General features: G+C 41.3%; 1 protein-coding gene across 3 annotated transcripts in view; it reads left to right on the forward strand.

The window, feature by feature from the left end:
- Positions 1 to 27,945, forward strand: part of LOC132830661 (serine/threonine-protein kinase MRCK alpha-like) — a 565,530-nt gene that overhangs the window by 374,401 nt on the left and 163,184 nt on the right. For all 3 annotated transcript variants that reach the window (XM_060848487.1, XM_060848489.1, XM_060848488.1), the window contains exons 7-11: positions 3,437 to 3,637; positions 6,206 to 6,454; positions 8,117 to 8,196; positions 18,974 to 19,140; positions 20,816 to 20,938. In XM_060848487.1, the coding sequence (XP_060704470.1) occupies positions 3,437 to 3,637; positions 6,206 to 6,454; positions 8,117 to 8,196; positions 18,974 to 19,140; positions 20,816 to 20,938 (820 nt within the window). The remainder of the gene's footprint in view (positions 1 to 3,436; positions 3,638 to 6,205; positions 6,455 to 8,116; positions 8,197 to 18,973; positions 19,141 to 20,815; positions 20,939 to 27,945) is intronic.

Below are 27,945 nucleotides of genomic sequence, written 5' to 3' on the forward strand. Positions count from 1 at the left end.
CCTCTCTTGCTTCCCACATAATCCTAGGATATATCCCATCAGGCCCGGGGGACTTGTCTATCCTCAAGTTGTTCAAAATGTCCAACACATCTTCCTTCCTAACAAGTATCTCTTCTAGCTTACCAGTCCGTTTCACACTCTCCTCTTCAGCAATACGGTTCCTCTCGTTCGTAAATACTGAAGAAAAGTACTCATTCAAGACCTCTCCTATCTCTTCCGACTCAATACACAATCTCCCACTACTGTCCTTGATCGGACCTACCCTCGTTCTCATCATTCTCATGTTTCTCACATACACATAAAATGCCTTGGGGTTATCCTTGATCCTATCCGCCAAGGATTTTTCATGCCGTCTCTTAGCTCTCCTAATCCCTTTCTTCAGGTCCCTTCTGGCTATCCTGTATCCCTCCACTGCTCTGTCTGAACCCTGTTTCCTCAACCTTATGTAAGCCTCCTTCTTCCTCTTTACTAGACATTCAACCTCCCTCGTCAACCAAGGCTCCCTCACACGACCATTTCTTTCCTGCCTGATAGGTACATACGTATCAAGGACACGTCGTATCTGTTCCTTGCAAAAGTTCCACATTTCCTCCACATCCTTCCCTGACAGACTATGCTCCCAACGTATGCTCCTCAAATCCTGTCTTACAGCATCGTAATTTCCCTTCCCCCAATTGTAAAATCTACCCTGTTGTGCGCACCTATCTCTCTCCATAACCAAGGTGAAAGTCACAGAATTGTGGTCACCATCACCAAAATGTTCACCCACTAACAAGCCCATCATTTGTCCCGGTTCATTACCGAGTACCAAATCCAATATGGCCTCCCCTCTGGTTGACAATCTACATACTGAGTTTATGCAGTGTGTCCTGGACACACTGCACAAACACCGCCCCATCCAATCTACTTGATCTAAAGAGCTTCCAATCAATATTTGGGAAGTTGAAGTCGCCCATGACTACAACCCTGTGGCTTCTGCACCTTTCCAAAATCTGTTTCCCAATCTGTTTCTCCACATCTCTGCTGCTATTGGGAGGCCTATAGTAAACATCCAACAAGGTGACTGCATCTTTCCTATTTCTGACTTCAGCCCATACTACCTCCAAAGGCAGATCCCCCTCAAACTTCCTTTCTGCAGCCGTTATACCATTTCTAATTAGCAATTAGTAAAGGAAAATGTATTGTACAAAGATGGGTGGCACATCAAAACATTAGACAGAATATCAAAAATAAGTGAAGATTGGCTAAAAGATTAATAAGAGAAAGCTAATTAGAAATATAAAGATAGATAGCAAGAGCTTCTATAAATGTTTGAAAAGGAAAAGAATTAGTTAAAGTGAACATGGAGTATACAGAAAGTGGGTCTAGTGAGTGGCGGAAAATAAGGAGATTACAGCTAAGTTATAAGTTAAATAGCTGTTTTGCATTGGTTTCCACTGTAGAAGGTACAAGTAACATCTCAGAAATATCTGTAAATCAGGGAGTGGAAGGGAAGGATGAACCCAAGAAAGTAACAAGCACGAAGGAAATGGTACTGAGCAAATATTCAGACCAGCAAGCTGACAATTCCCAGGTCATGATGAGCTTTATCTGGGGGGAATAGAAAAAGTGGCTTATTAGATATTGATTTTAATGCTGCAAAACTTCTTAACTTTTTTGCATAAATAGACCTATTATATTGAACAATAGATAACTTTATTTGCAAAAAGGACACTCTAGGTTAGTTAGATCAACATCTGTCATTGGAAAGATGTTAGAAGCTAGTATTAATGGAGTCATAACAGCACTAAGAAAAGCTTGATGTAATCAAACGGAGTCAACAAAATTTTAAGAAAAGGGTAGTCATGTTGATCCAATTTGTTGGAATTCTTTAAGGATATAATGTGTTCTGGATAAAAGGAAACTGGTGGGCATACACTTCTTAAATTTTCAAAAGGCATTTCATAGGATCATAGAATCCCAACAGTGTGGAAGCAGACCATTTGGTCTGTGGAGTTCACACTGACCCTCCAACCAGCATTTCAACCCAACAGCCGCCCACCCAACCCTATTCCTGTAATCCTGCATATCCCATGGCTAATCCACCTAGCCTGCACATCCCTGGACACTATGGGCATCCTGCCCACTATTGTCAATCCACCTAACCTGCATATGTGGGAGGAAACTGGAGCACCTAGAGGAACCCACACAAACATGGAGAGAATGCACAAATTTCACACAGTCGCCCGAGGCTGGAATCAAACCCAGGTCTGTGAGGCAGCAGTGCTCACCAGTGAGACGATTTGATGAGATGCCACATGAAAAGTTATTTTGGAAAATAAAAACTTATGTTGTCAGGGCTAATATATCGTCATGGATAGAAGATTGGTCAGAAGAAAGACAGGAAACAGAAAGTAGGCATAAATGTTTCATTTTCTGTTTAGTAAGATGGTGTGCCACAATGATCAGTTTTAGTCCTCACCTTCTTACAATTTATATGATTGAATCAGTGAAAGGGCCAAAGGTGTAAATGCTAAATTTGCAGATGACGCAAGATAGTTCAGACTGTGAGAGTACAAATGAGGAAGCTACAAAGGAATAAGTTGAGTGGGAAAAGACCTGGAAAATGGAGTATAGTGTGGAAAAAATGTGAAATTGTCCATTACAGAGTAAAAAAAACATTTTACTTAAATGGTGAGAAATTGCAAAGATTTAAGTGGAGGCCTAAAGGAATCACCAAAAAGATTAGTATGCAGGTGCAACAAATGATAAGAAAAGCTAATAGAATGTTATGGTTTGTTGTAAATGAGTTGAATACAAAGATATGCAGGCTTTTTTCAGTTTTATAGGGTATCGGTAAGACAGTATCTGAAGTACTGTGCATAATATTGGTCTCCATATCTGAGGAAGAATGTAATTGTGTTGAAAGCAGTTCAGAGGCTTACTAGACTAATACCTGGACTGTCTTGTGAGGGACGGTTGGACTTAATGGGCTTGTATCTCCTGGATGGTAGGATTGTAATGGGTGCCTTGAATCAAACAGATGTAATCCCGAAGTGAAAGTTCCTTCATTCCTGTGAAGAATTCAGGAACTTGGGCTTGGTGTTTAATAATGGGTCGCCCATTTAAGACAGTGGTCAGCTATGATCTTATCAAATGTCTTGAGGGACCAAGCAGCTTATCCCTGCTCCTAATTTTTTGTGGCAGAGAAGTAGAATTAACATGATAAGTCAATGAACTTTCCTCAACTGGCTCATCAGAAGTTGCTCGTGTATTTGCATAAAATCATTAGCACTTGATGAAGACTCGTATTCAATATCCTCTCCAGAAACATGGGAAAATGTCTTAAAAAACACTTTTTAAAAGAAAGTCTGAATTGAGACTTGGTTGTTGTTTGGGCTTTAGGCTTAGCTTTAGCGTGATTGCAAGAAATTTAACATTTATTTCTGTGATGCAGGTCCAGTCTTCTGTTGCAGTTGGAACACCCGACTACATTTCTCCTGAAATCCTGCAAGCCATGGAAGATGGCAAAGGGAAATATGGGCCAGAGTGTGACTGGTGGTCACTTGGTGTCTGCATGTATGAAATGCTTTTTGGAGAAACACCTTTTTATGCAGAATCTTTAGTAGAAACCTATGGAAAAATTATGAACCACAAAGTGAGTGTCCTTTATCTAGCCCCCCTCTAACCTGTTTTTTTATATGCTTTCCCTTGTCAGATAACTCTAGACATGATTGGATCCACTAAGGTTCCTTAGTAACCTAAGATGTGTTGTTTTATTAGGAAAGAAGCGTTCTGCTAAATGATCTGCACCTATCTCTTTAAAAACTGTTACTTGACAAGGATGGGAAATTATGTGTAAAATGTTGTCTGCTGTTTTAAGTTTCTTCCTTCTCAAAACACTTCATAAATTCAGTGAAGGAACAGGCTTATCAAACAGGCTTACTTGACTGGCATTTCAGTTCTGAATTTGGAGACACAATGGAAATTTATATGTTTTGGTGGAGAGGGAATTAACACCAATCTTCTTTTGTACCATAAGGTAGAAATTCTGATTGTGAAATGCATCAAATAAAAACTTTAGCATTTCATACCATTACACCTAGCATGGCACTGTTGAAATGTTTGTGGTCACCCAGTGATTTGTTGCAACCTCCTTTTACCCTTCCTAATAGTATAGTGGACATACCTACTCAATGAACTGCACTGTTCAAGAAGGCAGTCACCATCACCTTCTGTAAAGTGATTCAGGATATGAAGTAGATGCTGGCGCAGCCAGTGAACCCCACATCCCATAAAAGAAAAAATAAAATCTGCAAGGAAAGTAGCAGGTGAAGCCATCAATATTATGGTCAGATCATCTAATTAGACATTTTTTAAATAATTGTTTTGATTAGAAATTGAATGAAGAAAATGGCAAGAGGCAACAGGAATAGGAGTGGTTTATAATCACCAAACAGTGGTGATACTTTAATACCTAACATAAATCATGAAATTAGAGTTACATAAGTAGTAATCGTGGATAAGTTCAGTCTGCATATAAACTTGGTAAATCTAATGAGCACCAGTGCTGTGGAGGAAAATTTCCTGGAATACATTTGAGATAGTTTTGAATGTTGAGGAACCAACTGGGACAGTTCTGAAGAAGTGTTAACTCTGAAATATTAATTCTGCTTTCTCTTCACTCTGCCAGACCTGGACAAAGACAATGAAGGAACACTAATTAATAATGTAGTTGTAAAAGAACCTTTATGAAATAGTGAACATAGTTTGATAGAATTGTCCATTAAGTTGATAAAATATGAAGCAGAAAGTGGGTATTCAGCTCATTGATGCTGCACCTACCATCTGAAGAGCGTCCCACCCAGATCCATTATACACACACGCACACACACACACGCACACACACACACACACACACACACACCCCCCACATGTACCATGGCTAATCCAACAAGCCTGCACATCCTGGAACACTATGGGGCAATTTAGCATGACCTTTCCAGCTAACCTGCACATCATTGGACTGTGGGAGGAAACTGGAGGAAACACAGCAGAAACCCGCACAGGGAACACTGTGCAAACTCCACACAGATAGTCACCCAGCACCGGAATCAAATCTGAGTCTCTGATTCTGTGAGGCAGCAGTGCTAACCACTGAGCCACTGTGCAACTGTAATGGCTTAAATCTAAGCAGGAGCAATTTTGAAGGTTTGAAGAGGAAGTTGACTGTGGGGATTAATGAGGTACATTTAAAGGTTTGATGGTGGATAGGCATTGGCCAGTATTTAAAGACTTAACTCTCAAAAAACATGACTTGCATTAAGGCTCAAATACTGAAAGGGAACAGTAAAAGAGCCATGGCTAAAGGGGAAGTTAACGGTATCATTAGATCGCAGGAGGAGACTTATACAGTTGCCAAAAAAAATTGTAAGCCTGAGAATTTAGCCAATTTTAGAAATCAGTAAAGGAGGTTCAAAATGTTTGTAAAGAAAGGGAGAATTAAATGTGAATGGAAAATAGCAAAAAATAAAATAGATTGCGAAAGCTTCTGTAGGTGCATAAAAAAGGAAAGATTAGCAAAGATAAATGTGGGTCCATTAAAGAATTTATAATTGGAAATAGAAAAAAATGTACTTTGTCTATGTCTCCACAGAGGAAGGTACACGATACTCCCTCAAACGGTTAAGTTCCAAGGGTTTAGTGAGAGTTTGGGGCTGAAATAAATTGCTATTAATAAAAAAAAGTCATATTGGAGAAATTAGTGGGACTGGAAGTTAACAGATTCCCAAGATCTGATGATCTTCACTTAGCGAGTTAAAAGAGATGCCGACAAGGACAGTGGATATATTGGTGATCATCTTTCAAATTTCTAGTAATTCTGCAACAGTGTCTGCAGATTAGAAAGTTGCAGATTTAACCACAAAGCAATACTGACTGCCCTACAAGATGAACCAAGGACACAAACACCAAACAGCAGCAGCTTCATGAGCAAGGACAACACCCTCAAGCTAGTAGACCTGTGCCTCACAACTGGATTGTTATCACTTCCCCAGGATTTCCCTAAAACCTAAGAACCAGTTCAAAAAAATGTCATATCTGTATCAAGGGCAATGTCAGTGATGATTTAACTCTGGTAATTTCTGATGCTTTAATGAATAATACCTGGAAGCCTCTTGTTTCTAAGCATGTAATTAATTTCTGTATTTAACTCTCCCACAACCAGGAGCGATTTCAGTTCCCAGTGCAAATCACTGATGTTTCTGAAAATGCTAAAGACCTTATCCGGAGGCTGATCTGTAGCAGGGAGCACCGGCTGGGTCAAAATGGAATTGAAGACTTTAAGAAACACCCATTCTTCAGCGGCATTGATTGGGACAACATCAGAAATTGTGAAGCACCTTATATCCCTGAAGTTAGCAGTCCCACAGATACGTCAAATTTTGATGTGGATGATGACTGTTTGAAAAATTCTGTAAGTTACGTCATATGTATGAATTTAGTTTAGAAGAGGATAAAATTCTAGGTACCTCTCAGGTGAATCTGTATCTTAGACAGTGATTTTTCAATAAACCATCAGGATTCAACAAAAAAACATTTATTAGTCATTTTATAGAGAGGAAAAGTAAATACTCCAATTCTGAAGTAAAAATAGAACATTAGCAAGATGCAACAGGTCAATCAGTATCAGAACAGAAAAGGACATATTATCTCTTTTCATCTATTCAAGAACTTTTATCTGACATCATCTTTAATTCTTCATCTTTGTATTATTTGAAATATCCTTTTTTATATCTGTCTTGTCAGCTTCCTAAGTGCGAGTTCTACATATTTTGGATGATTCACCCTCTCAATAATATTCAAGTTAACCACAGTGCATACGTGACTATGAGACATAGGAGCAGAAATAAGCCATTCAATCTACCATCTTCCAATGAGATCGTGGCTGATCTGATCATCCTCAGCTCCACTTTCCTACCTTTTCCCATAACGCTTAGTTACCTTATTGATTAAAAATCTGTCTGTCTCAATCTTGAATATACATAATGACCCAGCCTCGATAATCCTCTGCAGTAAAGAATTTTATAGATTCATTACCATCTGAGAGAGAATTCCTCCTCATTTCTGTTTTAAATGTTGAACCTGATGTTCTGAGATTATGCTGTCTGATCCTGGACTGTTCCACAGGGGGAATCAGCTTGACCACATCTGTGCTGTCAGGTCCGATAAGAATCTTGTATGTCAATGTTAACTGGCAAAGCTTTGTGTTTGAGAATGATATAGTATTCATGAGAGCGGGATTAAAAAATAAAATGGAGGGTTGACTAACTTTATGTACAGTGTATTTTGCGTTGGAAATGCTTACCTGTGTGTATTGAATCTTGTCTAAGTGCTAAAGAGTTTATTCATCAAATGTATGAGGAGAAGACATGTTTGCACAGTATAGGTTCCAGCATGAAGTCTATGATATTGTTCAATCTATCTCTGGTTTAAGTTTTCTGGGGACAGTTACTGACAGGTAGGATTTGCATCAGCATGATAATTGAGTTGTAGTTAAAAAATGAGTTATGATCCTAGTGTGAAGCCAGAATCTTTTTGATATTTTGTTTTGAAATATATCCCCTCAGCTTTCTTAATTACATTCTTCACATTGCTTGTACACATATCACCTTTCAAATTGTGTCTTTTTGTAAATCAAGCTTTACTATTTTGAATGAGGTCAAGGTAGATGTAGGTAGGTAGGAAGTTTACAAAACGATATTTATTGGAAACAAGAATCATTGGAAAAACCACAGGTCTTACGGTCAACATAACAAATGTTACGCCATTGCAAAACCCTGAGAATAAGAAATTTGTGATATGATTTAACATTTTCTGTGAAGTGCTTTCTGAAGAGAAATTTAATAATAAAATAAAGCAGGTGGAAAGGAAGGTGCCTCAGGGTGTTAAGGGTTATGTCATGATCCTTCCCCGTTGACACAGGATAACATCATCAGGAGGTAATTATTAAATGAGAGACTGAATGATGCACGTTATCAGTGAGGAAAGGATATTATCAGTTTAGATTGCTTTTAAAACCTACATAAAAATGAGAAAATAAACAAGTCAATAAAGCATGCCTTTTGCTCTCTTTCAGGAGACGATGCCTCCACTTACACATACCGCTTTCTCTGGGCATCACCTTCCATTCATAGGGTTCACCTATACTACTAACTGGTAAGTGCAGGGATTTTGTTTTGCTGTGCTGTATGAATTTGCAAGCTCCTCACTTTCAGCTGCACTTTCAGCATCTACGATGATATAGTATTTGACTGGATGAGTGCAATTCCAACAATAATCAAGAAATTTGACATCACCCAAGTCAAGCAGCCACTTGTTGGCACCACATCGCCAAATGGTGAGTTCCTCCACCACCATAACTGCACTGCATGCTGCTTACAAAATGCATCACAGAAATTTATTAAGGCTCCTTAGACAGCAACTTCCAAACCCACGATCACTGTCTCTTGACAGTCAGGGACAATAGTTACTGGGGAACTTGCAAATGGGTGGTACTCCTCCCCAAACCACACACCATCCTGACTTGGAAGTACATCACCAGTCCTCCTGTGTCCTGTAACTCTCTTCAACAGTATTGTAAATGTAACTACACTAAATGGACTGCAGCAGTTCAAGCAATGTAATAATATCCTTCAACATATGCTTTAGAATCATTGACTCGCACAGACGGAGACTATGTGGCCTACTGACTCTGTTCTAGACCTCTGAAAGCACAATTCAGCTAGTCCCACCTATCTGCCCTTTTCCCATAAACCAATAATTTCCCTTTGTTTCCAAATGTAAATTAAGTTTCATTTAAAAGTTATAATTGAATATGTCTTAGAGTCATAGAGTAATAGAGATGTACAGCATGGAAACAGACCCTTCAGTCCAATGCGTTCATGCCGATCAGATATTCCAACCTAATTTCAACCTTTGTCAGCACTTGGTCCATATACCTCTAAACCCTTCCTATTCTTTTAAATTTTGCAATTGTACCAGTCTCCACCATTTCCTGTGGCAGCTCATTCCACCTCCCTCTGCATGAATAAGTTGCTCCTTAGGTCCTTTTTATATTTTCCCCTTCTCACCCTAAACCTATGCCTTCTAGTCCTGGACTCCCCCACCCAAGGGAAAAGACCGTGTTTATTTATTGTATCCATGCCCCTCATGATTTTATAAATCTCTATGAGGACACCCCTCAGCCTTTGACTGTGGGAAAACAGCCTCAGCCTATTCAGCCTTTCCCTATAGTTCAAATCCTCCAACCCTTTGTGAATCTTTTCTGAACCCTTTCAAGTTTCATAACATCCTTCCAATAGGAAGGATACCAGGATTTCAAGCAATATTCCAAAAGTGGCCTAACCAACATCCTGTACAGCCGCAACATGACCTCAGTTGAGGAGAAAAGATTGGATAGAGGGAAGATTTTGCCGTAGGTTCAGGAGCTGCGGGGAGACAATGGCTATCATTTGAACAGCTGTGAGGCAGCTTTAGATTCCTGCATTTTTGTTTCACATGCGAGTGTGACATAAATTCCTCAAACTCCAGGTTTGGCTCCTACATCAGTAAGAGTAATGAGAATTTTTTTGTACAGTTTTTTGAAAAACCATGATCCTTTCTTCAGCGATGCTGGTCAGAAAATGTTTGGATTCCCTGACAGAGGGCTTAGATGGAGCAGCCACTGAGGGTGTCAAAGTGTCAGAGATGTGCAGACATCTCAGCAGATGGTAAGACTGGAGAAGAAGACTGGGAAGTAGTGGGTCATAGAGGGTTTTGAAAACATGGACAAGACGTTTTAAATGATGACATTGTTTGAACGGGAGCTAGTGTAGGTTACCAAGTACAGGAGTCAGAGGTGAATACAAATTAAGGCACAGTCTGTAGCATTTTGGATGACTGTAAATGTTCCCAGGATAAAATGCGGAAGACCAGCCAGGAGTGTATTGGAATAATCAAACCCAAAATAACTAAGGTATGAACAAGAGTTTCAGTATTAGATAAGCTGTAATGTAGCAAAGTTGGGTGATGTTACAGAGTTGGAATTAGTGCTGGCACGAATATGTGGTTGAAAGTTCACTCCAGGGTCAAATTTGGCAACAGATTTGTGAGCAGACTGATTAAATATCCCATTGTTTCTTGGGAAGAAGGAAGAAGTCAGAGGTCCAGGCTTTATTGCACGGATTGAAAAATGTAGCCTGAGTCTTCCCAGTATGCAATTGGAGGACATTTCTGATCAGAGAAGCAGCAACATGAGAGGAATTGAGGGAGAGGGTTATCACATAGACCTGGGTGTCGACAGTGTGTGTGAGGGAACTGTGATGTTACCAAAGGCCAGCATTGAAATCAAAAGGAGGAGGGAGCCAAAGCTTGGTTATTGGGTGACACAAGAGGTAAAGTTACACTAGTGGGAAGAGCAGCTATTGTAAATGATACTCTGGATATAATTAACTAGGTAGGAATGGAGCTGAAGAATGTGTTGCTGGTTAAAGCACAGCAGGTCAGGCAGCATCCAAGGAGCAGGAAATTCGACGTTTCGGGCCAGAGCCCTTCATCAGGAATGAGGAGAGGGTGCCAGGCAGGCTAAGATAAAAGGTAGGGAGGAGGGACTTGGGGGAGGGGCGATGGAGATGTGATAGGTGGAAGGAGGTCAAGGTGAGGGTGATAGGCCGGAGTGGGGTGGGGGCGGAGAGGTCAGGAAGAGGATTGCAGGTTAGGAGGGCGGTGCTGAGTTCAAGGGAATCGACTGAGACAAGGTGGGGGGAGGGGAAATGAGGAAACTGGAGAAATGCTCCTGCCCCACCGAACTCATATCCGCGTACCTCGACACGGTTCTGTCCCCTTTAGTCCAAGAACTCCCCACCTACGTTCAGGACACCACCCACGCCCTCCACCTCCTCCATGATTTTTGCTTCCCCGGTCCCCAACGCCTTATCTTCACAATGGACATCCAGTCCCTGTACACCTCCATCCCCCATCACGAAGGACTCAAAGCCCTCCGCTTCTTCCTTTCCCGCCGCACCGACCAGTACCCTTCCACTGACACCCTCCTTCGACTGACTGAACTGGTCCTCACCCTGAACAACTTCTCTTTCCAATCCTCCCACTTCCTTCAAACTAAAGGAGTTGCCATGGGCACCCGCATGGGCCCCAGCTATGCCTGCCTCTTCGTAGGATATGTGGAACAGTCCATCTTCCGCAATTACACTGGCACCACACCCCACCTTTTCCTCCGCTACATCGATGACTGTATCGGCGCTGCCTCGTGCTCCCACGAGGAGGTTGAACAGTTCATCAACTTTACCAACACCTTCCATCCCGACCTCAAATTCACCTGGACTGTCTCAGACTCCTCCCTCCCCTTCCTAGACCTTTCCATTTCTATCTCGGGCGACCGACTCAACACAGACATCTATTATAAACCGACTGACTCCCACAGCTACCTGGACTACACCTCCTCTCACCCTGCCCCCTGTAAAAACGCCATCCCATATTCCCAATTCCTTCTTCTCCACCGCATCTGCTCCCAGGAGGACCAATTCCAACACCGCACAGCCCAGATGGCCTCCTTCTTCAAGGACCGCAGATTCCCCCCAGACGTGATCGACGATGCCCTCCACCGCATCTCCCCCACTTCCCGATCCTCCGCCCTTGAGCCCCGCCCCTCCAACCGCCACCAAGACAGAACCCCACTGGTTCTCACCTACCACCCCACCAACCTCCATATACAGCGTATCATCCACCGTCATTTCCGCCAACTCCAAACGGACCCCACCACCAGGGATATATTTCCCTCCCCTCCCCTATCAGCGTTCTGCAAAGACCACTCCCTCCGTGACTCCCTCGTCAGGTCCACAACCCCCAGCAACCCAACCTCTACTCCCGGCACTTCCCCTGCAACCGCAGGAAATGCAAAACTTGCGCCCACACCTCCTCCCTTACTTCTCTCCAAGGCCCCAAGGGATCCTTCCATATCCGCCACAAATTCACCTGCACCTCCACACACATCATCTATTGCATCCGCTGCACCCGATGTGGCCTCCTCTATATTGGAGAGACGGGCCGCCTACTTGCAGAACGCTTCAGGGAACACCTCTGGGACGCCCGGACCAACCAACCCAACCACCCCGTGGCTCAACACTTTAACTCTCCCTCCCACTCCACCGAGGACATGCAGGTCCTTGGACTCCTCCATCGCCAGAACATAACAACACGACGGTTGGAGGAAGAGCGCCTCATCTTCCGCCTGGGAACCCTCCAACCACAAGGGATGAACTCAGATTTCTCCAGTTTCCTCATTTCCCCTCCCCCCACCTTGTCTCAGTCGATTCCCTTGAACTCAGCACCGCCCTCCTAACCTGCAATCTTCTTCCTGACCTCTCCGCCCCCACCCCACTCCGGCCTATCACCCTCACCTTGACCTCCTTCCACCTATCACATCTCCATCGCCCCTCCCCCAAGTCCTTCCTCCCTACCTTTTATCTTAGCCTGCCTGGCACCCTTTCCTCATTCCTGATGAAGGGCTCTGGCCCGAAACGTCGAATTTCCTGCTCCTTGGATGCTGCCTGACCTGCTATGCTTTAACCAGCAACACATTTTTCAGCTCTGATCTCCAGCATCTGCAGACCTCACTTTTTACTACTAGGTAGGAATGGAACCATGTGAGTGGATGAAGTAAGTGAATGTACGATATCCAAGTTGGTGGATGGCACAAAAATAGGTGGGAAGGCAGATGGTGAGGATAACACATAGTTTGCAGAAGGATATAGACACGATAATTGAGTGAGCAAAAACTGGCATATGGAAATTACATGGGGAAATGAGAGGTTTTGCACTTTGGCAGGAAGATTAGAGGAGCTGAATAATTATTTAAATAGAGGAAGATTTCAGAATGCTACAGTACATAAGGGGATTGAGAGTTCTCATACATGAATCACAAAAAGCAAGCATTCAAGTTCAGGTAACAGGAAGGTTTGGAAAATTGTGATCAGTGCTTCATCAATCAAACACATACTTTCCTCATTTATCACATAGTGATCATAATATATTCGAGTTCATTTGTCATGTTTGAAAGTGAAGAGCAGGAATCAGGTGAGGTTTAGAGTTTTAGATTGCAGTAGGGACGATTTGAATAAGGTCAGACAAAGACTTTCCACAGTCTGCTAATGGGTAAAACAACTGAAGAACAGTGGAGGATGTTTAGAATAACATTAAACACAATACAAAACCAGTTTATACCCCTCAGAGGGAAAAGCTCCACTTCACCGAAATAATCAGGCATGGACAATTAATGAGATAAGGGACCGTATAAAACTAACAGGAAAGACTTAGAAAAATGCAAAAAAAAGTACAGATCGTGCTGAATGGGAAAGGTACAAAGACCAGCAGAGGACCACAAAGCAGCTTATAAGAGTGACTAAAAGGGATTATGAAATGAAACTTGACAGGGACATCAAAATCAATACAAAGAAATGCTACAGTTACATAAAGGGAAAATGGGTGATCAGGAGCAATGTTAGCCCACTGAAGACTTAACGTGGAGATACTGTCACTGACTATGATGAAGTAGCAGACATATTGTATAATTACTTTGACTTAGCATTTAAAGTAGAAAAGGGGAGAGCTTACTGGAAATCCCGAGGAAATTAGTAGTGGATCAGGAATAGGGACTGAATAAAATTAACTGAAGTAAACCATCAGTAATGAGGAAATTAATGGAATTAAGATTAGATTAGATTCCCTACAGTATGGAAAGAGCCCCTTCGGCCCAACAAGTCCACACCAACCCTCCGAAGAGTAACCCAGCCAGACCTACTTCCCTCTGACCAATGCATCTAACACCACGGGCAATTTAGCACAGCCAATTCACCTGACCTGCACATCTTTGGACTGTGGGAGGAAACTGGAGCACCCGGAGGAAACCCACACAGACACAGGGAGAATGTGCAAACTCCAAAAGACAGTCGCCCAAGGCTGGAATCGAGCCTGGGAACCTGGTACTGTGAGGCAGCAGTGCTAACCACTGAGCTACTGTGCCACCCCCTTGGCAATTAAACCTTGACAAATCCTCAGACCTATTGGTTTCCATCCGAGAGTGGTGAAGGATGTCAGGGAGCACATTGTAAATGCCCAAACTATAATTTTTCAGAGATCTTTAGATTCAAAAGTTGTTCCTCTGGATTGGAAAATTGTACATGTAACTCTATTTTTTTAAGAAGGTCGAATGAGGAAAACCAAGGAATTACAAACTAGTTAGTCTGACATCTGTGATGGGGAAATTGTTGGTGTCTATAGTTAAGGAGAAGGTAGCTGAGCGCTATGAAAATTTTCGGTTAAATCAGGGCAAGCCAGCATGGATTCATTGCCATGCCTGACAAACTTCACTGAATTTTTTGAAGAGGTGACTAAGGTAGTGCCAGGGAAATGCCTCTGGATATTGTTTATATGGCTTTCCAAAAGGCATTTGGTAAAGTCCCACATAACATTCTGTTATGTGGGGTAAAAAAAGCCAATGGAATTGAGGGTAAATTACTGATATGGCTGGGAAACATGTTGAGTGTCAGGGAACAGAAAGTAGAGTCCTCAAATTGGCAGATATGTGACCAGTGGTAACTCTCAACGGTTTATGTTAGGGCCTTATTATTTATTCACAATTTGGATGTGATACAGAAAGTCAGATATGCAAATTTGCTCATGACACAAAATTAGGTGGCATTGTAGACAGTGTAAATGATAGTCTGTCAATATTCTCCTGTAATTTTATGCTAAGTGAATGGGCACAACTGTGGCAGATGAAATTCAATGAAAGCAAGTGTGAGCTTATCCATTTTGAACCAAAAACAGATAGATCAGGGCACTGATTATAATTATTATTATTACTATTATTATCATTATTATAAGGAGTACTGCTTATTCCTCACCTGACAAAGGAACAGCACTCCGAAAGCTTGTGATTTCAAATAAACCTGTTGGACTATAACCTGGTGTCGTGTGACTTCTGACTTTGTCCACCCCAGTCCAAAGCTGGCACCTCCACATCATCACAATGTGGAATGGGTTTTCTACTGGGCAATGCACCATTTACAAGATTGTGTAAACATGGGATTTCATAATGTTTAATATATCCTAAACGTGGGATTTCATCATGTTTAATATATTGACAATCTAAGCTACAAGACCTATTTCAAATCAATTTTGGCAGCAAAACTGAGAAGGCTAATGATTTTAGAATGACTGGATTCATTCGTTGAGCTACTGAGTTTGACAACATAATCAATTTACTCAAAATAATCATAGATCATTTTCAATCAGCTATGTTAATAGACAACTAAAATATATGAGTAAAACAACATTTGCAATTGACACAAAACATCAGTTAGACTATTACATGCAGATTCTTTTCTTTATTCCTTTATGATTGTTGCTGATGTTATGACCCACTTAGGAGAACATGCTGATGCTTGAACACTACTATTCCAAAGGTCATCACAAAAGTCAACATTTAAGTACATAAAGTCCTCAATTACTTGTCTGATAGATTCAAGTTAACAGAAAACATCAACCAGACTCCTGTATTGAACAATTACTACCACTTATTACAAATAAAAGATCTAACCACAAACTCAACAACTATCGGTAATCAACAAATAATTCTACTTGTTGAAACTATAACCCCTTTTAAAACCACACACTGTCATATAGGCAAAAAAAAATGTTATGGGTGAACAGAGAAAACAAAGTGGGGAACAGTTCAGTACATCAGTCCACAGGGTTCAATGAGAGGTCCCCTTTACTTTCCAAGGCCAAATAACATTCAAGAAGCTCAACTCTACCAGGACAAATCAATCTTTCTATTTACAGCACCTATTTGCAACTTGAAATATTCACATCTACCATTGATAGACAGTGGCAGTGTGTGTACCACCTACAAGGTGCAATGAAGCAACTTCCAAACCTGTGATCTCCATCACCGAGAAGAACAAGGGCAGCAGATACACGGTACCACCACCACCTACAAATCCCCCTCTAAAGTGTACACCTGGCTTGAAACTTATCATTATTCAATCACTGTTGCAGCAACAAAATATGGGAATTCCTTCCTAACAGCAGTCTGTGTGTACCTATTCCCCATGTTCATAGACTATTTACGGAATAATTTCTGACAACAGCACGTTCTGGAGCCAACCACAGAGCAGCCTGTGCTAGATTTGGTATTGTGCAACAAGGTAGGATTGATTAATGACCACATTGGAAGGGTGTCCTTGGGTATAGGCAACCTTAGTGCGGTTAGATTTTATATTCAGGTTTCAGCAGTGAATCCAAGATTTTAAACTTAAATAAGAGAAATTAGTAGAGCATGGGAGCAGATCTAATTAAGGTATCCTGGCAAATTGGATCAATATAGTAGATATTTAAAGAGACATTTCAGAATACACAGACTAGCTACATGCCTATGAGCAAGAAGAATTCCAAAAGGAAGACTACTGTACTGCAATATTACATGTAAAGTGTGTAAGTCTGCAAAGGTGGTTGGCATTCAGAAGCTTGGATAGAATATAAAAACTGGCAACGATTAATTTAAAAATTAATAAAGAGAGCAAAATTAGAGACATAGCTAGTTAAAAATATTAAAATGGATAGTAAGAGTTTCTGCAGTTCTTTTAAAAGGAAAGGAGTTAATAAAGTAAATGTTAATCATTTAGAAAGTGAATCTGGGAAATTAATAACAGAAAATAAGGAAACAGTAGCTTAATTGATAGGATATTTTGCATTGGCCTTCAATGTAGAGGACATAAATAATATCCCAGAATTATCCATCACAGAAATATCTACCAGTCAGGACATTGAAGTGATGGAGAATCTCAAAAAACTTACACTCCCCGTGATAGTGATCCTGAGCAAATTGTTGCAGGCTGACAAGTTCCTGACTCCTGATGGACTTCATCCTGAGCTCTTAAAAGAACAGGCTAGTGAGGTAGTTGATTTACTTGGTTTTACTTTTCCAATACTCCTTGGATTTAGGGAAGGTTCTCAATTTCTCCCCCTACCTGAGTGGTGGTGGCCCTCATGTTAAACCATCACCAGCTGTCTCCCCATAATGAGAGAGCAGCCCTATGGTCTCTAAGGAATCTTTACCTTTTTACCATTAGAATGGAAAACAATGTATGTAACTCCTTTATTCAAAAAAGGAAGGAGATAGAAAGCAAGAAACACAGGGCAATTAGCTTAACATCTGACACAGTGAAGATATTAAATATTTTTCAAGATGTTATAGCAAGATACGTTGAAAAGTTTGAGGTAATCAGACAGTCAGCACAGTGTTGTAAAAATTATAACATGTTTAAGCAATTTGCTGATTTTTTTAAGTAAGATGTGCTGTCAATAGAGATAAACTGGTGGAGGTGCTGTACTTAGATTTTCAGAAGCCATTTGATAAGGTGTAACTTCAAAGGTTATAGTGGAAAATAAAACCTGATGGGCCAGGGCTAACATGTGGATGGATAGAAGATTGGCTAGCTAACAGGAAACTAAAAGTTTCAAAAGTGGGTCATTTTCTGATTGGCAAATATAACAGGCAGTGTGCCACAGGGATCAGTGTTAAGACCTCAGCTTTTTACAACTTACATAAATGACTTGCATATAGGACCAACGTTATGATTACTGAATTTGTGTGTGACCCAAGGATTATGTAGGAAAGTAAGCTGTGAAGAGGGTGAGGAAGGTACAGAGGAATAGAGACAGATGAAGTTAGTGGGCAGAGAGCTGGTAAATTGAGTATGTAATGTGGGAAAATGTAAAATTGTTAATTCGGCAGGAAAATTGAGAAAAGAGTGTATGACCAAAATGTAGATCTCTATAATGTTGAGGGATCTGATTGTCCAAGAATGTCTCGTTTTATTGCAATGAGAATTGAACACAAAAGTCAGCAAGTTATGCTTCGATTCCACAGGACATTGATAAAAACCACTTCTGGAGTTCTGTGTAAAGAATTGGTGTCCTTATTTAAAGAAAGATGTAAAAGCATTGAAAGCAATTCAGAGAAGGTTGACTAGACTAATACCTGGAATGGGTGGGTTGTCTTACAAGGAAAAGTTGGACTGATGGGGTTTGTATCCCTGAAATTTAGAAGATTAAGAGGTGACTTGATTAAAAAATGCAAATTATTAGGGGTCATGGCAGGGTGCATGTGGAAAGAGTGTTTCATCTTGTGGGACACTTGAGAACTGAAGGTCACTGAAGGAGTCCCCCACTTAATACAAGGATGAAGTGAAATTTTCTCCTCTGGGGGTTGGATGTTTTTGAAGCTCTTTTCCCCAAAGGATGGTGGAAACAGAGTGATTGAATATTTTTTATACCAGAGGTCCATAAATGTTTGATTGACAATGGGGCAGAAAGTTGTAGGGTAGATGGGCACGTGGAATAATCAGATCAGCCGTGGTCTTATAAAGTATTGGAGCAAGTTTGAGGGACCAACGAGACAGCCTTTCTGAACTGTTTTGCTTATATGTTTGTATAAACTGTAGAATTTCAAAAAGACAGCTCACCACCAGCTTCTCAAGGGCAATTAGTGATGTGCAATAACCAGTCACCGTACATAATGAAGTACTTAACATTTAAAGCTTACCAGTCTATTGTTAAATATTGCACGAAAAGGTTTACTCATTTTCTCTGCCATTTTAAATAGTTGGCTTAAACTGCAACTTTCAAAGACATAATTTGTTACAGATCTGTGTATAAGTGTTGGTGATCTTACAAGTGCAAATTTAAATTTCAGGTACAGCCTGTTCAAGAGCAGGCTTATTTGTGAGGAGTTCAGGTTTTTCTAGTAGAAGCTACCTGCATCGTGCTAATTGGATTTCAAATATATCCGAGCGCTTTGTTTTTGTCTTGCTTTACACCAGTAATTATTTATGTCCAGTGCAGATATTTTCTAACATATTTGTTTTCTTCTCAGTATTCTGTCTGACAGAAGCAGTCTGAGAGATGCTGCTGGTTCATCCTCAACAGATGTCGATATCAATGTTCAGCGGACATTAGAGGACAGCCTGGCCACTGAGGCTTACGAGAGGAGGATACGACGTTTAGAACAAGAAAAACTTGAACTGAGTAGGAAACTTCAAGGTGAGGGTCTAAAGCAAAGCCAGATTTTGATTTGTGACATTGTGAAGCAATCGCCCCTGATGTCTGTAAAATTATAATGTTCAGGCACACTGTGAGAAACTTAGGAACAGTAGTGGATTAATTAGCCCCTCTGAGCTGTGTTCTATCTCCATGTACCCTCTTTTACCCTTTATTCCTTAATCTATTTTCTTAGTACAAGTCCACGAATTAAAATGAATAATATACCTAGCATCAATTGCCATTTACTGAAGTGAATTCCAAACTTCTTCCACGGTTGGTATGTAGATGTGTTTACTAATTTCACTCCTCTAAAAATCTACTTTAATTTTTAGACTATGCCCCTTCACCCAGTATTCACCAATATTCCAATTGTACTCTAGTCAGGGCTTATATAGCTATAGTGGAATTTTACCCTCTTTTAGTCTTCAGGATAAAGCCCAGCATCCATTATTGCCTTTTTTTTGTATTTGTCTGTGACTTTTTTATAATCTATGTATCTCAACCTCAATATGTTTTTGGACCTCCACTAGTTAAAACTTACACCACTTCACCAGCTCAAATTGAGAATAATTAACTGGAGAAATGCCAGCTTCAGTGATTTGAAAAGGGATCAGACCCAAATCACCTGAAGTTAAAGGTTAGCAGGTGAAACTGCATTGGAACAATAGCTGTCTTTAGAGAATTGATCATTAATGCACGGACAAGGTATATTCTCGTGAAAGTGAATCAAACCTGTATAGACTTTCTTGGATGATGAAAGAGATAGAGATGAAGATGGAGAAGAAAAAGACTGGCAGCCAACATTTCAAAGGGAATGTAAAAGTCTTCCATAGGCCTATCAATAGTAGAAAGGTGCTAAGAGGAGGAATGTGGATAATTCAGGACTGAAAAGGGGATTATGCATGTTCACATTGCTGAGATATTAAATTGATATTTGTGTCTGTCTTTAGCAAGAAAAAAGATGTTTTTCAGGTCGTGTTGAAATGGGAGGCAGCTTTATGCAGTCATGGGGTATGGGGGTTGCTGGATAGGCCAGCATTTACTGCCCGTCCCTAGTTGCCCCTTGAGAAGATGGTGATAAGATGCTGCATTCAAGCCCTGCAATTTATTTGGCATAGATATTCCCACAATACCGTTAAGGAGGGTTTTCCAGGATTTTGACCCAGTGATATGGTAGGAACAACAAATAATTTCCAAGTCAGAATGGCAGTGATTATGAGTTTATGACTGTCTAATGAGCTTGGTAGGTGACTTCAGTACATCTTGGAAATTGTAAACATTGCTGCTACTGTGTGTCAGTGGCAGAGGGAGTGAATGTTTGAAGATATGGTGCTATTCAACAGATTCTGGATTAGTGATGCTGGAAAAGCACAGCAATACAGGCATCATCCGAGGAGCAGTAAAATTGACATTTCGGGCAAAAGTCCTTCATCAGGAATACAGACAGAGTGCCTGAAGGATGGAGAGATAAATGAGAGGAGGGTGGGGGTGGGGAGAAAGTAGCATAGAGTAACAATAGATGAGTGGGGGAGAGGATGAAGGTGAGGCAGCCATTGGTTACGCAGACCATTCATTTTTGAATATAAGATCGCGTCTTCACTCCTCCACATTGTCCGCAGTGCAGTTTCAAAATTCCTGCTGCCTTAACGTTGCTTCCTTTTGTCTTGTTTGTTAGAGTCTACACAGACTGTTCAGGCACTTCAATATTCAACTGTGGATGGTCCAGTAACTGCAAGCAGAGAACTGGAAATTAAAAGGTTGAAGGAAGAAGTGGAAAAATTGAAACAACAAGTATTCGGTAATATATTCAATTTTATGTCGGGGTTCGCTGCAGTTTATTGTGTTGGTCAAATTATGATGATGTTTAATCCGAGAGAATATTTTGAAAATGCTTTGTGTTATGGCAGCACTGGGAACTGGAATGCTGTTCAAAAGAGCTGACACAGCCATAATTATCAGAATTATTTCCTTCCATGCTGTGCAGTTTTACAATTCTATGACTTTGATACTTCCTTAGACAATAAGACACAGCACCAGAAGTAAACCATTCAGTGAGATCATGATTGACTTGATAATCTTCAGCTACACTTTCCTGCCTCTTCCCAATAACCCTTGATTCCCTTACTGAATAGAAATCTATTTCAGCCTTGAATATACTTAATAACAGCCTCGACAGTCCTCTGAGGTAAAGGATTCTTAGTATATTAAAGTTAGTTATACATTTGCTTTGATTTTCTACTGAGATAGCTTCTTACTAGAAAGGGCTGTCCACAAATGTGTCTCAGCCTTTGGGAGGTCAACCTCAGTTTATATATTTACCAATCATGCAGGAGTGAGTCATTTACCCTGGCACAGGTGTGTGCTGTCTACAAAAATCAACTCGGCCAATTATTGCCACCTGAGCCTGCTCTCGATCCATCAGCAAAGTGAAAGTGGTTGTTAATAGCGCTATCAAGCCACACTTGTTCAGCAATATTCTGCTCACTGCCATACAGTTTGGGTTTCACTGATGGCACTCAGACTTCTGACCCTTTAGTCTAAACATGGACAAAAGAACTGGTCTCCAGAGGTGAGAGTAAATGACCTTGCATTTGACCAGGTATGGCATCAAGGAACCCAACCAAGATTCACTTTAAATGGAATGGTTGTGGTTGTTGGAGGTGAGTCATCTCAGCTCCAGAACATCTCTTCAGGGTAGTCTCTTAGGCTCAATCATCTTCAGCTGCTTCATCAATGATCTGTTGTGGTTATGTTCGCCGAGCTGGAAGTTTTTGTTGCAAACGTTTCGTCCCCTGGCTAGGGAACATCATCAGTGCTTTGGAGCCTCCTGCGAAGCGCTTCTTTGATGTTTCTTCCGCTATTTATAGTGGATATAAATTCCACTATAAATACCAGAAGAAACATCAAAGAAGCGCTTCGCAGGAGGCTCCAAAGCACTGATGATGTCGCCTAGCCAGGGACGAAACGTTTGCAACAAAAATTTCCAGCTCGGCGAACAGAACCACAGCAACGAGCACCCGAGCTACAAATCTTCACACAAACCTTGATCATCAATGATCTTATCTCAATCATAAAGTCAGAAGTGACCAGTACGGTTTGTGTCATACAGGTTCCAGTCAATGACCATCTACCACAAAAGCATATCTAACTGTCGCCCCTTGATATTGAAATTCTGTTGGCTACCATTTACCACAATCAGAACTGGACTGGCTGTTATAACTGTTGTTGGTACTGGTTGCAAGTGCTTGTGGGAACGTAGGAGTTCCATGATAACTGTAAGTGATTGAAATTATGATTCTTGATTGGGATTGTTAACCTGGGCCAATCAGGAAAGCCTTGGCTGACCAATATAACCAGGAGATTGGAATCTCCTAGTTGAGGATAGAATCTGCCTTCCTGTTTTCACAATCAAAGTGTATAATCTTACATTCATCTACATTATACTACACGTGCTATGCATTTGCTCACTCACTCAGCTTGTCCAAATAATCTCTGCATCTTTCTCAGAGGTCACCCTTTTATCTGGCCTTTTTGTCAGATGCAGATTTAGAGATATTACATTTAGTTCTCTGATCTAAAGTATTAATACTTATTGTAAATAGCTGCTGACACTGACCCCTGCCATCTAGTAAAAGGCCTGTTTATCCTGCTGTTTTTTTTTCCTGTCTGCCAACCAGTTGTCTATCCATCTCAGTATACGACCCCAACTCATGTGCTTTAACTTTAGAACATAGAACAGTACAGCACAGAACAGGCCCTTCAGCCCACGATGTTGTGCCAACCACTGATCCTCATGGATGCACCCTCAAATTTCTGTGACCATATGCATGTCCAGCAGTCTCTTAAATGTCCCCAATGACCTTGCTTCCACAACTGCTGCTGGCAATGCATCCCATGCTCTCACAACTCTCTGTGTAAAGGACCCGCCTCTGACATCCCCTCTATACTTTCCTCCAACCAGCTTAAAACTGTGATCCCTCGTATTAGTCATTTCTGCCCTGGGAAATAGTCTCTGGCTATCGACTCTATCTATGCCTCTCATTATCCTGTATACCTCAATTGGGTCCCCTCTCCTCCTCCTTTTCGCCAATGAAAAATGTCTGAGCTCAGTCAACCTCTCTTCATAAGATAAGCCCTCCAATCCAGGCAGCATCCGGGTAAACCTCCTCTGAACCCTCTCCAAAGCATCCACATCTTTCCTATAATAGGGCGACCAGGACTGGACGCAGTATTCCAAGTGCGGTCTAACCAAAGTTTTATAGAGCTGCAACAAGATCTCACGACTCTTAAACTCAATCCCCCTGTTAATGAAAGCCAAAATACCATATGCTTTCTTAACAACCCTGTCTACTTGGGTGGCCATTTTAAGGGATTTATGTACCTGCACACCAAGATCCCTCTGTTCCTCCACACTGCCAAGAATCCTATCCTTGATCCTGTACTCAGCTATCAAATTCGACCTTCCAAAGTGCATCACCTCACATTTATCCAGGTTGAATTCCATCTGCCAACTCTCAGCCCATCTCTGCATCCTGTCAGTGTCCCGCTGCAGCCTACAACAGTCCTCTATACTGTCAACGACAACTCCAACCTTTGTGTCATCTGAAAACATGCTGACCCATCCTTCAATCCCCTCATCCAAGTCATTAATAAAAATTACAAACAGTAGAGGCCCAAGGACAGGCCCTGTGGAACACCACTCACCACTGACTTCCAGGCAGAATATTTTCCTTCTACTACCACTTGCTGTCTTCTGTTGGCCAGCCAATTCTGTATCCAGACAGCTAAGTTCCCCTGTATCCCATTCCTCCTGACCTTCTGAATGAGCCTACCATGGGGAACCTTTAAATGTTATTCTTTTATGTGGGACTTTGTTGAAAGCTTTCTGGAAGTCCAAAGAGACCACATCCACTTGCTCCCCCTCATCAATTTTGTAAGTTACATTCTCAAAGAATTCCAGCAAATCTGTCAAGAATGGCTCATGCCCTCTGTGATGGAAAAGTAAATTCCATCGATTCAGTACTCTGAGAGAAAAGAATCCTTCTCATCTCTGCTTTAAATGTGCAAGCCCTTATTCTGAGATTATGCCTTCTGGCCCTGAACAAAGAGAAATGACCTTTCTGCATCTACCCTGTCAAATCCCTGTAAGCTTCAATGAGGTCAACTTTCAACCTTCGAAACTTCAAAGTGTGCAGGACCAATCTATTCGATCTCACTTCATAAAACAATCCCTTCATACTTGGTATCAGCTCCCCCCTTCTCTGGACTGTCTCCTGTTTCAATATATCTCTCTTTCAATTAGGGCTCAAAACTGTTTACATAATTACAGATGTGGTCTGTCTAATGCCTTTTGAAATTTCTGCAAAATCGGTCTATTTTTATATTCCATTCCCTTTGAAATAAAGGCCAGCATTTCATTTACTTTCACTATCATCTGCTATACTAGGATACTGGCTTTTTTTGTGATTTATGAAGGGGGCTCTCTAATCCTTCTGTCGCTTTCTGCAGTACTTCTTCATGTAAATAATATTCAGCCCCTCTATTCTTAGCCAAACTGTATAACCTTGCATTTTCCCACATTATATTATATCTGTCAAGTTTTTGGCCACTTGCTTAATATGTCTATGTCCCTCTACAAACTCTTTTTGTCATCCTTACCACTTGCCTTCCCACCTAATTTTGTGGCATCCACACGGTTGGCTGTAGTACCTTCATTTTCTCCATTCAAGATATTAATATAGTGCTACTCCACTAGTCATAGGTTTGCCATCCTGAAAATGTCCCCCTTATCACAACCCTGTCTTCTCTTGGTTAGCTCGTCCTCTATCCATGCTAATGTACTATCTCCAACAGCATGTGCTCTTCTAAACATCATAAAGTGTGGTACCTCATCAAACGCCTTCTGAAAACCCAAATATATTACATCCACTTCTCCCCTTGATCTATCCATAGAGAGTTCTAACAAACACCTTTCAGGATAAAGCAGCCTGCTTGATTAGCACACTGTCCATCACCATCAACATTCACTTCTTTCACCAGCAAGGCACGGTGACAGCAGTGAATACCATCTCCATGAGTGCTTGCATCAGTTCACCTTCAACAACATCTCCCAAACCCATGACTACTACCATCTTGAAGGACAAGAACACCACCACCTGAAAGTTCTCCTCCAAGCTACATGCCTTCCTAACTTGGAATGATAATTGCAGCTCCTTCATTATCAGAAGAGATCCCTCTCTGACAATGTGTTGGGGTGTACCTACACCCCATGGATTGCAGCTTGCCAAAACCTTCTCAATGGCAATTTGACAATGGCAAACCAGCAAATCCCACATCCCACCAACGGGAAAAAGGAAAATGTTTCCAGCAACATCTGACTGTGTATGATGAGGGTAACTGCTCATTTAAGGTGGTGCCCTTCAATTTCAGCTGCTTTTATGGTATTAATTATAGTTCCAATGATTGAGTTGTTGAGCAAATATTCTAATTTTATATGGTTGCAAATAACAGGCAAATTGCATCATATTGTTTAGATTGTCAGCCTGGATTTTTAGCTCAAGCACTAAACTGGATTGCACAACTCCCTGACTTGGAGGTGAGCTACAAAAATAACCTTTCTGATTACAGAGGAAATAACTTCATACGCAAACCAAATTAGCTTTTTGTTTCTTTCAGCTAAATAGGTGATTTAGCCATTAATTGACACACAAAAGCTACAGCTACTTAAATCAGAGTTGAACTCTGCTGCTTCACTTTCTGACCCTCATGCGCATATTCCATTTCTGCATACTGTTACTGTGAGTGTTGTTTTAGCTTTCTCCGTGGGCAGTCTTTCACCACTTTCTTGTGCTGTAATTAGATGATTTATCACTTACATAGTGTCCCAGAAAAAGTGAAAAGAAAATGCAGAGGAACCTTGATTATCCGAATATCAATTATCCTAATTTCAGATTATCCAAAGAAGATCTCAAGGTCCCAATGGAAACATTACATCAAAGAGATGTTTCCAACACTGACCGCATCTTTTGTTTACGATGATTAAAAGTGAACTCGGCTTACTGAAATGCTGCCGAGAACAGTACTGTACATTGATGGGAACCCAGGCACTGTTTCCAAAGGACTGACCTCTCTCGCTCTCTCTCTCTCTCTCTCTCTCTCTCTCTCTTTCTCTCCCCCCACACTTGCCCTGGAGTTCTACACAGGGGTGTACCTTAACCCCCCTCGTTCCCCAGATAATCTCTCCAACATTGTCCTCTACAGGACAAAGGTGGAACTTGTCAAAAAGTTGCAGTGAGAAGGTGTGTGTGTGTGTGTGTGTTTTGAGACTCACCCCCCCAAAAGCAGCAGCAGTCTTACTGTTGGTGTCCAGTTCTGCTGTCCCAGAGAGAGGGGGGAGGTGGATGGGGGAACGGGGTTGGGGGGCAGACAGGGAGCAGATGTGAGCGGTGGGCAGACGGGGTACGAGGTTGGGGGCATACGGGTGGGGATGGGGGGCAGACGGGGTTGAGGTGGGGATGTTTGGGGTTTGAGGGTGGATGGGGTAGTGAGGCTTTTGTGCGGTGTGCTGCTGCCTAGTCTCCTAAATGGGGAGCAGAGTTAGCAAGTGCTCGCTGTGTCAATCCCATTGAACTGATGGTGGTGGTGGCGGTGATTTGGGGGTGTTTCAGTAATGCTGCAGGTCCCTCACACACAAGTGTGTGTGTGTCTCTGCTCAGAAACAAACTCTGAGACAGACCGAGGGAGCACGGCAGGCAGAACAAGGAAAAAGGAAACTTCAGAAAACTCAAGTCCCAGAGGAAAGGCATTGAATCAATTAACCGAATGATTAAATTATCCAAACAAAATAGTGCGTGCACATCTTGTTTAGATAAGAAGCAGCAGTGCTAGCCACTGTACCACCATAGGTCCCATACAGTCAGGAAGAGGGAAATTGTAATGGGGATGTTATAACTAAATACTCATTTTGGTTCTGCCTTCACAAATAACATTCCAAAAATGTTGGAGAATGCAATGACTAATGGGAGGGAGGAACTGAGGGAAATAAGTATTGGTAGGGAAATGGGGCTGTGGAATTTGTTGGGATTAAAAACTGATATATCCCCAGGGCCCAATAATCTACACCTGAGAATACCTGGATATGGCCCTAGAAATGGTAGATGTTTAGTGGTCATCTTTCAAGATTCTAAATTCTGGAACCATTCCAATTGGAATGTAGCCAATGTAATCCCATATTGTAAAAACGATGTCGAGAGGAAACAGGGAATTATTATCCAATTACTCGTGACATCAATAGGAGGAAAAATGCTCAAGTCCATTCTAATATTAAAATGATTTAACATAGAGCACTAGGAAAATAGTGACAGCATCGATCAGAGTCAGCGTGGATTTACAAAAGTGAAATCATGCTTGACAATTCTGTTTGAATTCTTCAAGGATATAATCAGAAATGTTGATGAAGTGGATGTGGTTTACATTGAGAAGGCCTTTGATAAAGTGCCACAAAAATGATTAGCATGTAGAATTAAAGCATATGTAATTGGGGATAACATACTGACATGAGTAGAGAACTGGTTGGCAGACAGGAATCAAAGAGTAGGAATAAACAAACATTTTTTGAGCCGATGACTGGTGGGGTACCACAGGGATCAGTGCTTGGACCTCAGCCATTCACACTGTATATTCATTATTTACATGAGGAAACTAAATTTTGTATCCCCAAGTTTAGCAGATAAGACAAAACTGGGTGGGAGGGTGAACTGTGGGGAGAATGCAGTCATGTTTCAGTGTGATTCAGACAAGTTGAGT

This window comes from Hemiscyllium ocellatum, chromosome 3 (genome assembly GCF_020745735.1).
Source record: "Hemiscyllium ocellatum isolate sHemOce1 chromosome 3, sHemOce1.pat.X.cur, whole genome shotgun sequence".
NCBI classification, from domain to species: domain Eukaryota; kingdom Metazoa; phylum Chordata; class Chondrichthyes; order Orectolobiformes; family Hemiscylliidae; genus Hemiscyllium; species Hemiscyllium ocellatum.